The sequence below is a fragment of the Grammomys surdaster genome, unplaced genomic scaffold (assembly GCF_004785775.1).
Source record: "Grammomys surdaster isolate TR1022 unplaced genomic scaffold, NIH_TR_1.0 165, whole genome shotgun sequence".
Classification (NCBI taxonomy): domain Eukaryota; kingdom Metazoa; phylum Chordata; class Mammalia; order Rodentia; family Muridae; genus Grammomys; species Grammomys surdaster.
The window spans coordinates 15687219-15703376 of NW_021604613.1; the positions used below are offsets into that span (position 1 = coordinate 15687219).

The following is a 16158-nucleotide window of genomic DNA, read 5'->3' on the forward strand; positions in this document are numbered from 1 at the left end:
ACCAACCAACCCACCAACCAACCAACCAACCCACCCACCCACCCACCCACCCACCCACCAACCAACCAACCAACCAACCCACCAACAGCAGCAACAACAATAAAATGATATGGATGGTATCTGAAGATTAATAGCTGCAGCTGACCTCTGATGTGCAGACACGCCTGCACATATGTAGACACATTTGTGTCTGCAGACTCACACATATGCACAGGAGCAAAAATGAGTATGCTTTATTATTATATAAGTGATTTGATAGTTCTTCTGAAGATCATCTCCCAGAAAAAAAAACAGAAAAACAAAGAAACAAAACAAAAAAACAAACAAACATAAAAACCAATCCATTCAGTTATATAAATTGGCAATTCTTGCATCTTGTTATAATTCCCTCCTGCTGCCAAATACTGAAATGTCAGTCGGCTCAGGTTGCCCTTATAAGTGACAAAGTCACTAGTGACTTTGTTTTGTTTGTATAGCTGAGTGCACTCAGCTACTATGAAGTAATGAAAAGTAAAGAGTGGAGTTTTCTGTCACCATGTACTTTAAAACCTCTCACTACAAGAGCATGCACTTCTCTGTAACCTTGAAGGTTAGGTAAAGCTGTGGGGCCACAGTCCTAATTAGATATGGCCATGTCTGGAACATGGTGCTGTGGTAGGGACCTTAACACTACTGGAATAAAATGAAATCTCTATTTCAGTCAGACCAAAAGAAATGTAGGTTAGAATTTTTTTTTTTTTAATTTGAGGACCTATTTTGTTGTATCATATGGCATTATGTAAGTGATCTCTTGCTGATTTGAAAATTATTTTCTTCAAAATTTTAATTCATATCTTGCTATTGTTCTTACTATTTATTAAAATGTGTTTTTGGAAATATTCGAGTACTTAAAACTATAGCAAGCTGACATTTAACCAAGTGGCTAGTTATCCTTTCTCTTTGGTTTGATTTTCTTCCATGAAGTTAAGGAAAAAGCACAGGAGCCTGTGCTTCTCTGATGGGACAATGGTATGTATGACTACCCAACCAAATGGCAGATTTCGTAGGTTGGTTTGTTCATTCATTAGTTCAATGACGATTACATGAGTATTCACTGGGACTACGGGGATGACATGGTGGCTAAGAGGATGCCCACCAGTTCAGCTCCCAGCACTCATGTCAGACAAGCTGACAGCTGTCTATATCTCCAGCTCCTGGGGCTCCAATACCTCTGGCCTCAGAGGTTCCCTATCCTCATGTGAAGGCACACTTGCTCATTCACACACTTAAAATATTTTATAAAGATAAATATGAACAATTAACTAAGCTGATAAAACTCAAGTATTTTCAGGTGGCTTTGTTTTGTCAGAATTCATTAGCCAGAAGCCATGCCCATCTTTAGGGAGATTTGTTGAATGCTGGCACTGGTCAAGGGAGTCTGAGAGAGGTTGGTTTGGAGTCATTCTACTTGATGATGCAGTACATTATAATTTCATTTTCACTCTCCACTTTTCATTGCTTAAATTTTCCTAACCTAAAGAATTGCCTACTAATGATGCTCATTTAGAAACTCTAGACAAAACTCAAGAATTCATCTAGCAATGACATGTAAATTAGATCATCATTGTCTGATAGAAGCAATTCAAAAATGTGAATTAAGGAATCTTATCACAGTATGCTTTTACTACACATTTCTACCAATTGCCTGGGTCTGGACGCAGAGAAAGCTTTAAGCATTAGAGGCCAAAGTTTTCCTCTCTACACAAAGTAGCCAATCAATGAAGTAGTGAAGAATGGGGAACCGTGAGTTCCCATGGATGTGCATCTGAAGTTTGGTGTAAACTGGATGTAAACCTGAGGCCAAGCATATAGGATATATAGTGATGTTACCATCACGCAACCTTACTGATGTGCCTAGGTGAGACGCATGCATTCAGTAAGATATGGGATTGGCAAACAGGTTTTAAAAGGGCATTCATACTGTGCTTCTCTCCTGTGTGGCAGTACTAAGTAATAAGCAACTGAACAGAGTCAAGGGAATTCCTGCTCACATCCACTCAGGCCATTTGTTTGCCAGATCTACTGCTTGCTATTCGAGTATTTACCACATTGCTGCCACCCTGCAAGGCTGCATATGAAATACGTGTTACTATTTCAGTTCTACCAGGTTCTTATATTCCTACCAAAGACATGCAATTAGACTAGCAGTTAAGGGTCACTGTGTAGTTTGTGGGGTCATCACAGATGTATATGTTAGGAAAGCCCTGTAATCATATACAAAATCCTGACTGTGCCTGTGTGCATCTTCATTGCAAGAACAACCACCACTGTCACATTGAGAGCTTCTTTGGGAACCTATGCCTTTGTGGCCTCTGACAGATTTTAGCTCTGGTGTTTGTGACATGGAGGGCTCTTAGAGAAAGAAGGTCATTAGGTCAAGCTGTGAGGTCTCTGAGCAAGTAGAAATAACTGGTATGAGGTGAGGTGAGGGGCTGGTACAGTTGAAGTTAAAATAGGGGTGCAGGGCTGATCTGGAGGTGACAGGGGATGATAATGTGAATAAGAAGGGAATGGGAAGGTGAGGTGATCAGATCCCATTCGAGGAAACCACTGCAGTTAGCAGTTGAGGAAAAACTCAGCTGCTATGTCCACTACACACTGCTGCTGATGTGTGCCCGCTGGAAAGTCCATTTTCACTTGGCTCTAGAGACCAGAGAATCCTCGAAAGAATTCTTGTGAGAATTTCTGGGTACACTTGAGAAAAGTCATGAGGTAGTGTGGAGACTTTTGGAAGACTGGGGAGACTCTGAAAGGTATCAGCTTGTTGTGGGGATAAAAGGGGAGAAAACAAGGAAAAGTAAATACTGTTGGTGTTTTCCTTTGCCCACAATTGACTATACTGATCAGACAGCACCAGAAGCTGAAAAGAGTCATGAAAAGAAATTCAAAATGAGCTTTACTACAAGACTGAAGCTACATATTGCTGGTTGCTTCCAGTCTCATGTCCCAACCCCCATCCAGAAGCTCCCTCAGGTTCTGGATCAGGAGGCTGCTGTATACTGACTTCCTTTCCCAGTTGGCAGCAGTCTGCCAAACTAGGCATCTGGCAGCTGTGGGACTTAGGTGGCTTTAAATATTACTACATTTTATAAATAATGAAAGTCATTTTAAAATATATTACAATAAATAAAATATAAGAGCATATATAAAGAATCATAACTAGCCAGGTACAAATCAGCGCATTCTTTTTTACTTCAACTATTTCAATCGATAAATAAAGATCAGATTTCAATTGTACTTTAAATTCTCTTACCAGCCATGCCTCTGGCAATGGTGCCAGCTAGCTCTCAGCTGTGAATCCAAAGGCAGTGACATCTTCCTTTCTGAATCCTCCCCGTAGAGTATAATATTCTGAACACCCAGGTTCTTAGTACTATGCACATCATAAATATTTTCTTCTATTGAAAACTACCTGGGAATCTTTAAGGAAAAAAATATTTCTACCAAGTCAGTACACCTCTCAAGTGGAATATTTATTGCACTTCAGGCCTCTGCCAAATGACAGGGTCACAAAGACAGACGTGACACATTCTGTACCTCAAGGATTTCAGAACAAAGCAAGGTAGGCAGGCTTGTGAGGATGTTAGTGCCTTCCCCAGGCCAGTGCCATAGAGTTTTCCCAGGGCTGGGCAGATGGGGGATGAAGAGGTTGGTGATAGAAATGAGGCCTATGCAGTGTGTTCAGAGAGAGAATGGCACAAAAATCAGGAGGTACGAGAAAGTATGGAAGAACATTTGTCAAGCAGGCCAGGCAGTTCTCTGTAGCAGTTGTATCTAGATATTGGTGTAGACTCCATGCCAAGAGATGGTCTAAAGTCTTCATCTTATCAATGAATGGGACGTGCTACAGAGGAAGCAGTGCCTTCTTCAGCTCTGTATAACCCAAGCATAAGATCTTTTCAGTAGATAAGTGAGGTCCCCACAATGGAAAGGATTAAAGTAGCCTGACTCTGGGACTGTAGTTCATAGCTTGGCCTTTGGTGTTCATGTAGCTCATGGTAAAGCACTTGGTACCCTAGGCTTAATCCTCAGTACTGCTACAAAATATACATGCAAATGCATGCTGATTGCTTCCTGGGATCACTGTATCTTTTGGTCTTGTTTACAGCTACCTTTACAGGATGTCTCTCAACTCTCCATTGGAGTTTTGTTTGCTTTTGGTGGGAAAACAACCTCATCCTCTGCCTGCTAGAGCTCAGAGATCTGCACTTTATCTCAAGCTGTGGGTATATGATTGGGATCCCAAGGCAGTGGAGGCTCTGATCCACCCACTTCTTTCCTCCTTTCCTTTCCTATTGTCCCTCACTCAGCCAATGAAATTCTTGAGACTGTCTCAAGAGCATCTCTTTTTGTCTGAGAAAATCCTGCTTAAATTGTTCTGTTTTGGTTGTTTTAAGTAGATCTTACAAACTGGGGAATTCATTTTGAAACCAGGGACTTCCAAAAGAGTTGACACAAAACCTGCAAGAATGATAGATTGAAAAGCAAAATGATTGTGTGGCAGGACACATGAGGTCACAGGAAAAGAACAAGTGCATGAGGTAGGAGGGAGAACTCTGAGCCTCATGAAAACAGATTAAAAGGCTTACAGATTGTAGGCACCCAGAATATACTTCAAGTATCCTTATTCATGAACTATGAGGACTTATAAATTTAATTATATATAAAATAAGAAGAAGAGCTTTGTAATATAAACTTGATTCTTTAAATTTGAGAACTTTGAAAAATATACTGCTGGATAGGAGGGATGCAAATCTGGATGATGTTATGGCTCCTCCTTCTCTTCCTCACCTTCCTCTTCCTCTCCACCCTACCTCCTTTGGGTACTGAAAGAAGTATAGAACATATCTTTAGTTTGGAAGCTGGGACAGCACATTTTCATGGTGCAGGCTATTGTGCAGAGGCCAGCAGGAAAGTCAGTGGCTGTGTGGATGAAGAGTGTGCGAACAGAAAGATTTTTAATGATGTGCTGATCTTTTATCTTGGGTCACTCCTAAGGAACCCTTGGATTTGTGTAGCTTTGCCCCAACATATAAAGTGCATTTGCTACATCAAGACTTGACTGAAATACATTTCGCTCAGCAAAATAAAAATGATTAGGGTAGAGCTTTATTTTTTCATTTGCTGAATGTGTCTTACTTCTCCAAACCTTTTAATACTCACCAGCTTTAGGTGACATTGGGTAATTGCAGCCAAGGTGTTAGGATCATCGAATTGTCCATTTAGCCATGCCTAGACTTGAAATATTTGAAAATAATGTGCAGCTTAAAGGGACAGAGTAAGTGAAAGAAAAGCTAATATTTACAACCTGGTAGCAGCAGGTATTGGGGGTGGAGGCACTTCATGTGAATATAGGTATTTATGAGCTGAGGCAGAGCCTCAACTGTAAACATTATCTTGGCTCATCTGAGCATTGGGTGTAAGCAGTTTTCATAAATGTAATGATATGGAAAAACCGGTAGAAACTTCGCTGAAACCAGATGGAGCAAAAGAATCCAATTATAAATTGAAATGGTGAACACGAATATGTCTGTCTTTGTCTTACATTTAAATATATATGTTGTTTCTCCTTCTGTGTTTGGCACTTTTGAAAATGCTATTTGACTGTGAGAAAGGAGTGAGCATTATAGGAGGCTAAGGAATTGCTTTGCTGAACTTCCGAACTTTGACAGCTCTAGAGGATGCAAAGCAGGTAGTACTTGAACATCTGTGAGTGAGCATCTCAGGAGCAGTGGGATGGCTCTCACTGAAGACTGATGGAGCAGATGAGGTGCTGACTTTGAAATCAATGAAGGTTTTAACTTTTGACGCCTGGACCAGGTAGTCTAACTTACTCAGATCTTCCAAAATAGAATTCAGGTGTCTCCCTAGCCTCACTTTGAACTCATAGAAGTATTTTGACAAATGGTATTATGTTTATTTAGGACAATTTATAAATATTTACCCATGCAAATAACAGAAACGAACCCTAGCTAAACTGACCCAAAACCTCATCAAGTAATGTATGTAAAGAATATGCATATTTAAGGATTTTGCTTTTTAAATTTCCTTTGTCCTCTCAAACATAATTTAGATTCCTGGGAAATACTAATAATGATCTCTCATTGTGCTTATTATTAGCAGTGTGAGAAAACATGAGGTCAATAAAACAAAGTTTAAAAAAAAAGGAAAGGAGCAAACCATGGTAAAGACTAAGAGTTTTAGTTTGCATTCAAATATTCTTCCTACTGTAGATTTGTTCCTAAAATTCCATGGAAATGAATATGGTAAGAGAATAGAGAAGAATAGACAAAGGAAAGGAGAGTTTGGGGATCAAGAAGAGCATCCAGAAAACATGTATTTAAATTATTCTTGTGTGTGTGTTCCCTCAGTTGAGGCTTAACTTACTGCATCTCACAGCTTGTACTCCACAAAGACATCTTATATTTGGAATGAACCAGGAAAGTGTTCCAGCCCTTTTACAGATGAGGAAAATGAGAGCTGAGCTCATCGGTCTGTTCCCTAGATAAATTAGCTATGGCATTTAAGCTGGGACTCTAGACTATCTGAGAGCAGCACCACATCCCACCACTGTACACTGGTCTTTCCTGATAGGATGACTACTCTTTAATGTCAGCTAGATTAGATTAAGAGTTTCCTGGGAGACACACCTTCAGAAACACCTCAAAAACATCACCAGAGAGATGTGTCTCCTAGGTGATTCTAAATCCAGTCAAGTTGACAATGAAGCAGAGTAATCATCATAATAGGTATGGCTAATATGTTTGCATTCGATCACAAATCTAAATTTTAGCAGGCAGTGGTCTTAATTAATCATGATTTTTGCATCATGACTTCATCTGGGAAAATAGAATGCCAAGAAATCAGCCAGGTGTGATGGCTCACATCTTGAATTCCAGCACTGTGGAGGCAGAGGCAGGTGGACCTTTGTGACTTAGAGGCCAGTTGGGTCTACAAAGAGAGTTCCAGGACATCCAGAGAGACACAGAGAAACTATGTAACAAAAACAAGCTAAGAAATCACACAAAGATGTACTGAATATACATCTAGTTACTTGTGAAATATCTTGAGGTCAAGAAAAGCCATACACATTTATTTAAGTGTGTATTTATTTAAATATGTTTATTTAAATATGTGTTTGTTTGTTTGTTTGTTTATGTGTTTGCTCAGCCAGTATTTCTAAGACATGGTTGCATATCTTTGTTAGTGGCTTTGAAAGGTAATAGAATCTACGGTGCAAGCTACAGCTTGGTGGGTAATCATGGTCTAGCTGGGTCAGCATTCCTTAAGTATTCACCATTATACCCAAAGAGCTTTGGTTGGAGACTTGAGAATCCTGAAACAGGACTTTGCCATTATCATAGTATATAAGAGGGGAGAGCCATTCTGCCATTTTGGGTCTCCGTTTCCTTAAGTAAAAAGTGACTGGACTAAGCTAGCACCATCCTTTCATGGGTTGATTAACATTGTTTATGATTTTGCCTGCAGAGATTAGACCTACACTACTCTAAGATTCCTCCTATATGTTTCCTGGCAACATCAGATATTTGTAACAAAACCTCTCAGGCTCTGCCTATACCTGTTGCTCCAACTTTAGGGTAGGGCCCAGAAATGCGTGTTTCCTCAAAGCCTTGGATGGTTCTGATCAATGTTAGAGTTTACATGTTACAGTAGAATAAAAGAGAAAAAATATAATTTAGTTGACTAGTAATTTAGCATTTAAAAATGTCTTCTTAGTGTCTAAATACGTGGTTATAAAATACAATCGTGTGTGTGTGTGGGTAGGAAAAGCGTTGCCTGTTGAGTGGCTGAGACTGAAGCATTTAGGGATGGGTTCATGGAATCATCAGAGACTTCCACAGCAAGGCACTGCCTGCAACAGGAAGAGCATGTATTAGGTAGAGTTTGTGGAACAATGCCTGACTACTGAAATGCATGTTAATTCCAAGTGTGTGCATAGTAAATGCAGTTTGTTTTTACTTTAGCAAGATATTTTTGTTCTAAAAAGTAAAAACAAATATTCTGAAATTATGCCCAGAATCTTAATCTGAAAATTTACATTATGTTTATGTATGAGCACCAGGCACATAGCCTCCCGTTCAAATTTTCACTGGATAAATGTTGCTCTTACTCTCATTCTAAAATTCATGTGTGATTTCAGAAGAAACTTGTGGCTGGCTTTTCAGAATGCAAATCTTCTTTTAAAATGCACTGGAGGTTTTGAAACATAACTCAGTTGTAGTTCAAGTTTTATGGGCAAATGGTTAAATATATAGAGAGGGACACCAAGACTACGTAGCCTACTCCATCTGTAACTCATAGAGAAGCGAGTGTGGGTAAAGAAACTTGCTCTAGCTTTCACCTTAGAAAGGAGAAAACAAACTATAAAACTGTTTTGCAGTTATAGCCAACCAGGTGAACACAGTGAGAATTTAGGTAGCCTTTATTCCGACTTTTTTTTTCCTCACCAAGAGTGAGATGCCTATCTTAGCGACACTTCATAGTGAACAATGTACTCTCTGCTGCATGGAATCAGCAACGTGTACAAACTGTGAACTACCAAGCAAGAGCCTGGTGCGGACACTGTGATGACCCCTGAAGAGAAGGTTGCCCTCCAGGTGCCCGGCCCCTCTCTGGCAGCCTGTGAGCACTTGCTGTAGTTAGCACCAGTGGTAACGAAATGTAAACACCTTTACTTTCCAGCTGCTGCTAATTGGTTTGGGAATATTTGTGTAAGTGTTGATTTTTAAAGCTAAAAATAGCATAGTGCTGTTTAAATCTGACACATTCTGGCTGTCATTAATGCTCCCACGATCCTGAAAGGGTTGCTAAAAATGTTCACTCTTTTTAAAATGTAGTAACTCAGCTTGTCTTTTTGTGAGGGCCACATACATGTCGCCATGATTCGATAGAAGCCGTAAGGGATATTCTTAGAGTAGCCAGGCACAATCACTGGGAAGGAAAGGGTTATAATGTGGGAAACAGACAGGCTTTACAGTAGCACCCCACTTTACATTCCCTGCTGTTCATCTTCACCCTCAAATTTAATATAGCAGTAAAAATAGAAGTTGCAATGATTTTATTCTAAAAAGTAAATATACACCCCCCCAAAGCATGATACTTCTATTTCTAGAGGCAAGTTTCAGGATTTTAAATCCCACAACTAATATTTCTGCGCTCTGGTTAAGAACTGTAGAGGCTGTTTAGCAACCGTTATGCTGAGCCTTACGTGCTCCACAATCAAGACTTATTCTAGTCCCTCTCCTCCCAAATTTAAAAGTCAAGATTTTACAGATTTTTCCTCAAGTTATTTAAGTAAGCTATAGAGGGCAAATACTCATTTTCATTTTTAGATAGGTGTGAGTTCATGATTTTTCATCTCATCATGTAATGTACTGAAGGAAAGCTAAAGTGTGCCTTAATCATTTGTGCCAATAATTTTGAAGTTTGAGGGTAAACTGATTTTGTATAACCCAATAAGAGACAGCTGTCTTTGTCCTAAGTTTTGAGGCACTGCAATGCCAGAGTCAATTTAGAGTTGGCTTTATGTCTTCGTGGACTGCCTCCAGCATCCGCCTTCCTGCCTCATCCCCAGAGAATAGTAAAGGGTTTTGTTATTGCAGTATACAGAAGCGATTTTGGCAAGTGACAAACACTGCCTGTTAGCTGAGATGATATACCTATAGCTTCTTCCTCTTTATGAAAATTGTAGCAAGGCAAAAGTCTTTTGATGCTACTTTTCAAACAACTGTCTAAGACATAAAGCCTTTGGGTGTGCATTTATTTCTTGCAAATGACACCATTACTTGAGCAAAGATTTTAGCTCACAGAATGGAAAAAATATACCTATTATATATCTGACATAGGATTAGTATTTATAACATATTAAAAAGGTAGAAAAACCTGAAAAGCCTAAAAACAACCCAATTTAAAAGGAGTGTCTAGAACTTAGCAGAGAATTCTCATTGAAACACAAATGTTATCCTCTGAGATCTGCTTCAGTTTCTTTCTTCAGGGGCTTGAAGTTTTTGTCATACAGGTCTTTTACTTGCTTGGTTACATTCACACCAAGGTATTTTATATTGTCTGTGACTATTGTGAAGGGTGTCATTTCCATAATTTCTTTCTCAGCCAGTTTATCTTTCACATAGAGGAAGGCTACTGATTTGCTTGAGTTAATTTTATATCCAGCCACTTTGCTAAAGTTGTTTATCAGGTTTAGGAGTTCAAAAGAATAAATAAATTATTTTTAAAAAAAGAAACACAAATGTTTGCGAAACACTTAAAAGCCATTCAACAACCTTAGCTGTCCGGAAAATGCAAGGTTGAAAACACTTGGATTTTCATATTAACCCAGTCACAGTGGCCAAGACTAATAAGACAAATTGACAGCTCATGATGGGGAAAATATGGAGAAGGGAGGACATTTATTCATTATTACTGGGAGTGTGAACTGGTACAGCCGCTTTGAGATTCAGTAGGGGAGTCCTCAAAAACCTAAAAATAAGTCTACCAAAAATTCTAGCTATATATAATCAACTCTCAAACGTGTACCAAAAAGACTCCACACAATACTTTAAAGATATTTCTTCATCCATATTCACTGTTGTTCTCTATATAATATCCAGAAATTAGAACCACCCTAGATATATATTAGCTGATAAATAGATAGTGAAAATGTGGTACATTTATACCCAGGAATATCAATCGGGTGTTAAGAGAAATAAAAATTCCAGGTTAAACGAATGATGCTAAATAACAATCATCTTGGAAGAAAGACAAGCATTACATGTTGTCTCTTAGATGTGAATATTATCTTGTAAGCTTTAGATATATGTCTCATTGGAATTTATTTTCTTCATTTTTGTCTTACATTTCACTGTTCTGTGAAAGTACCAGCATGTAGAAGCCACTGACACTCCTTTCACATTGCTTAGCACTGGAGACTCCTTTTAGTATTTTTTTCCCAAAATGGGTTTAAAACACAATACCCCAACCTAAGACTGAGTAGCAGCAGCAAGTTAAGCTATGTATCCCCCTGAGGTCAACATATCGCCTTGTGCAAGTGGTCCATTTGAGTGTTTCAGGAACCAAAGAGGAGAGGAGGGCACAGCAAAGCACTGAGGACATTAACAGCTGTTTCCAGTCTCAGAAGAAATGGGAGCCAACTGTCTGTGTCCAGAGCAACACTGTTTCCTCTCTCAGTTGAAATGTTTTGTTCAAAGCTTCCATTCTATATGTGCAGACCCACAACCTGTAACTTCCTTCATTCCAGGATTCCACCCAGAACGTGGAGAACAGAGAAGTTATGAGCAACGGCGAACAGACAGGGCTTTTTATGCTTCACAAAACGAAGGATGAACTGAGGTATGAAGATAGGATGTTCTTATTTATTTAAATTTGACATCATTCTATTTAATGGACTTTAGTTGTTCTAATTTTACAGGATATACTGAGAACATTAGAACTGTGTGATAAAGTACATTCCATTCAAACATCAGTTACTTATTCCTATCTCCCATTTTGTACATAAGCTATGAGAACTTTCCTGAGAACCATACCTGTACAAATAATACTGAAGGCTTCTAATACTCTTCTACATCAGGATTTTGTTCATTTCTTTTTCATTTTTATTTTTTATGCATTCTATTGTATCACTGTCCTCCTTCATTCTCCTCCCTCTAGCATCTCCCAAGTCACCTTCTTGCTACGTCCTATATGCTCTACCTCAAATTGATATCTTCCTCCTCTTCCATAATTGTTGATAAATGCACCCACATGCATGAGTATGTGTGTCTATATGCACAAATATATGACTACAACAAGCAGAGTCATTTTTTTGCTGTCCAGGTATGTGGTTTCAAGGCTAACTGCTCTGTAATGAACAGCCATTGAAGGGTCTCGTCCCTCGGAAAAGCCAATTCTTCCTCTCTCAGCAAAGACTGCCTGTAGTTCCTTATCTATGGATAATGCCACGGTCTTGTTTATGCAGCCATTTCTAGGGGAGATGGTTTTACAGGAGACATCTCCATATTCTAGCCCCACAGGTCTCTACCTTCTCTTCCTTATGGTCCTCGAGTCATAGATACAAGAACCATCCTGTAGATGTCTGAGTCATAGATATGGAACCATGCTGTAGATGTATGCATTGGGTCTGGCTCCTCACAATTGGCTAATCTCTCCTGTGTGTCTAGTTATAGCTCTCTAAAATAGTCTCCATTTACTGCCCAGAAAAGCTTCTTTGGTGAGAGAATGGTAGCTACAACTGTATGTGAGTATAAGAACATGATCAAGAGTGCAGTGGAAATTATGCTGGTCTAGAAAAATGGCTGGTAAATTCTAGTCGAAGGTCTGTGCCCGCACTACTCCTGAGAATCTGGCTGAGTTTCTAGTGGCAAGGCTGATATCCCTCCTGGGCAACTAGGATTTTTAAATTTTTTTTTTGTCTTTGGCCTGCAGTTTATAGAGCTCTTTAGAGTTTTTTGTGTTTGAGTGTTTTGCTTTGCTTCTAGCTATGAGTACTTCTGTTGGTTGTATTTATACAGTCTTATAATATTTCACTTGATGCTTGGGAAATGAATTTGCTTTGCCATCCAGGATTGTTCCTATTGTTAAGGAAAGTGAAGTCAACTATTCTTCTCCATACTGATCTTTAATGTCATAGCCATAGGCACTGCCTGGATACAAGCCTTATTCTACCCATCCATCTCTCCTTGTCTACAAAATCGAAGTAATAGAGTTGGGTTATAGTTCAGTTGGAAGAGTGTTTGCTCAACATGTACAAAACTCTGAGTTCATTCAATCCCCAGAACCATGCAAGCCAAGAGTGGTAGTTCACACCTATAATTCTGGCACTTTATGTGAGAGATGGAGCCAGGAGAATCAGACACTCAGTATTAGTCTCCACTACACAGTTGTGTTCAAGTCCAGCCTTCAGTACATGAAAACATAACTCAAAGAGAGACAGGAAGTGAAGGAGAGAAGGAGAGGGGGGTGCCTCAGCATGTTGGTATTGGAGTTTCTGTATTAGTTTTTAACTGTTTATATGTGATAACATATATAAAGTCCTTTTGAGCAGAGTGAACCTTGGATTTGATGCTATCACTCCTATTATTATCAGCATTTTCTCTGTAGCATGCTTATTAACCCTAATTAAAATACTTGGGGTCAGAAGTATTTCAGATTTTAGTTTAGTTTTATTTTTGTTTTGTTTGTTGTTTATTTTTTTAATGTTGTGTTATGTAGGTAGACAGTACTGGTTGTGTATGCCAAATTAAAAAAGAAAGAAAGAAAAAAAATGAAATGAGAGAAAAGAAAAAGAAAAAACAAAAGACAAACAAACAAAAAAACCTAAGATCCTGCAAGATGCAAATCCTTCCAAACATTATGTCAGTGTTCAAAAAGTTTCATATTGTGGACCAGTTTGTATTTGGAAATTTTTAGATTGGATAGGATCACCTTGTATAGTTTCCATTATTATCATTATTTTCAAAAAGTTGTTTCAATTTAGCATAAAAATAAATTAGCATTTCTCCAACAGTAAATGTAGCAATAGAAAGTACTGTCGTAGCTGCCGCTCATTTGTTCACAGCATTCTTTCCTAATATGTGCCAGTCAGTTTTCATGAAACCAACTACTTACTTCTGAAAGGGTAACCACCCTTTATCAAGTGGCCACGTAGACTCTCTTCAGCTTTATGATTCTCAGCCATATGGCCATAATTATTGTTCATTAGGAATTTTTATTAATGACTTGTAAGCATTCATACAAGAACATTTCCAGGGCATTCACTTTTTAGAAACTGGTATGCTTGTTCTTGTATAGCCACAATAAATAGAATATTTCTGTTGTATTTGAGTATAATTTTTTTGTGCCGTACAGAGTTTATTTCATTCACAGTTCCATCTAACAGTTCATCATCAAAAGCAGTGAGGGCCGGAACTCAAGCAGGGCAGGAAGCTAACGGCAGGAGTTGATGCAGAGGCCGTAGAGGGGTGCTGTTTACTGGCTTGCTTCTCTTGGCTTGCTCATTCTGTTCTCTTATAGAACCCAGGACCACCAGCCACAATGGGAGGGACTCTCTCCCATAAATCAATAATTAGGAAAATGTACCGCAGATTTGCCCATTTTTTTGTACATGTAGATTTATTTATTTATTTATCTATCTATTTATTTGGAAAAAACAATATATTTTATTATAACACCAAGATTAAGCATAACTATCTACAAATCTAAACTGACAGAAGGTGATCAAAGGAAAACTCATCTTGAATAGGTAAACACAACTAAGAAAATATAAGCAATAATCTCTGAGCAACAAGTCAAGAGAGTGAAAAACAAATACACCATATCAACAAAATAATGAGAATCAATGAACATAGCACATTGATATCATTCATTTATAACTCTGTGTCAATGGCTTTAGCACCAATTCTGCTAGTCTGTGTCTTTTTTTTTTTTTGGATGTTTTATTTACATTTCATATGTTGTCCCCTTCCCCTTCCCCCACCCACCCAGGAACCCCCTATCCCCTCACCCCTCCTCCTTCTTCTCTGTGGATGTAACCCCTACCTACCCCCCCACTCCCACCTCCCCACCCTCAAATTCCTACCCCCTGGGGTGTCCAGCCTTCATGAGGTCAAGGATCTCTTCTTCAACCTATGCTCAGCAGGGCCTTCCACTCTTACATATTCAGCTGAAGCCCTAGATCCCTCCCTAAGTGCTCCCAGGCTGGTGGTTTAGACCCTGAGAGCTGTGGTTCGTTGGTATTGTTGCTCTCTTCATGGGGCCACAAACCCTTTCAGCTCCAATGGCCTTCACTCTCACTCCTCCATTGGGAACCCCATGATCAGTTCAATGGCTAGTTGTGAGCATCTGCCTCTGAATATGTCAGACTCTTGAAGACCTCTGAGGAGACATCCATATCAGGCTCTTATCAGTATGCACTTCCTGACTTCCACATCAGCATCTACCTTTGGTGACTGCACATGGGATGGATACTCAGGTGGAATGGTCTTCAGACGGCCCCTCCTTCAGGTTCCGTCCCTCACTTTGTCTCCATATTTGCTCCCTTGAGTATTTTGTTGCTCCTTCTAAGAAGGACCGAATCACCCCCACTTGGTCTTCCTTCTTTATGAGCTTCATGTGGCCTGTGAGTTGCATCTTGGGCATTTCAAGGTTCTGGGCTAATATCCAATAATCAGTAAGTGAATACCATGTGTGTTCTTTTGTGATTGGCTTACCTCACTCAGGGTGATAATTTCTAGTTCCACCCATTTACCTAGGAACCTCTCGAATTCATTGTTTTTAATAGCTGAGTAATACTCCATTGTGAAAATATACCACATTTTTTGATCCATTCCTCAGTTGAAGGACATCTGGGTTCTTTCCAGCTCCTGCCTATTATAAATAAGGCTGCTATGAACATAGTTGAGCATATGCACTTGTTATATGTTCGAGCATCTTCTGGGTATATGCCTAGGAGTGGTATAGCTGAATCCTCAGGTAATGCTATGTCCAATTTTCTGAGGAACTGCCACACTGATTTCCAAAGTGGTTGCACCATCTTACAGTCCCACCAATAATGTGGAGGAGTGTTCCTCTTTCTCCACACCCTAGCCAGCATCTACTATCACCTGAGTTTTTAATCTTAGCCATTCTGACTGGTGTGAGATGGATTCTCAGGGTTGTTTTGATTTGCATTTCCCTGATGACTAAGGATACTGAACATTTCTTTAGGTGTTTCTCAGCCATTCGAGTTTCCTCCATTGAAAATTCTTTGTTAACCTCTATACCCCATTTTTTAATAGGGTAATTTGGTTGTCTGGAGTCTAATTTCTTGAGTTCTTTGTATATATTGGATATTAGCCCTCTATCAGATGAAGGATTGGTAAAGATTTTTTCCCAATTTGTTGGTTGTCGTTTTGTCCTATTGACAGTGTCCTTTGCCTTACAGAAACTTTGCAATTTTATGAAGTCCCATTTGTCAATTCTTGATCTTAGAGCATATGCCATTGGTGTTCTGTTCAGGAACTCTTCCCCTGTGCACAAGTATTCGAGGCTCTTCCCCACCTTCTCTTCTATTAGTTTCAGTGTACCTGGTTTTATATGGAGGTCCTT

At 39.2% G+C, this 16158-nt stretch overlaps 1 protein-coding gene across 1 annotated transcript in view; it reads left to right on the plus strand.

Moving 5' to 3' along the window:
- Positions 1-16158, plus strand: part of Pard3b (par-3 family cell polarity regulator beta) — a 951194-nt gene that overhangs the window by 451709 nt on the left and 483327 nt on the right. Inside the window, exon 6 of the mRNA XM_028765737.1 lies at positions 11315-11406. Coding sequence (XP_028621570.1) covers positions 11315-11406 — 92 coding nt within the window. The remainder of the gene's footprint in view (positions 1-11314; positions 11407-16158) is intronic.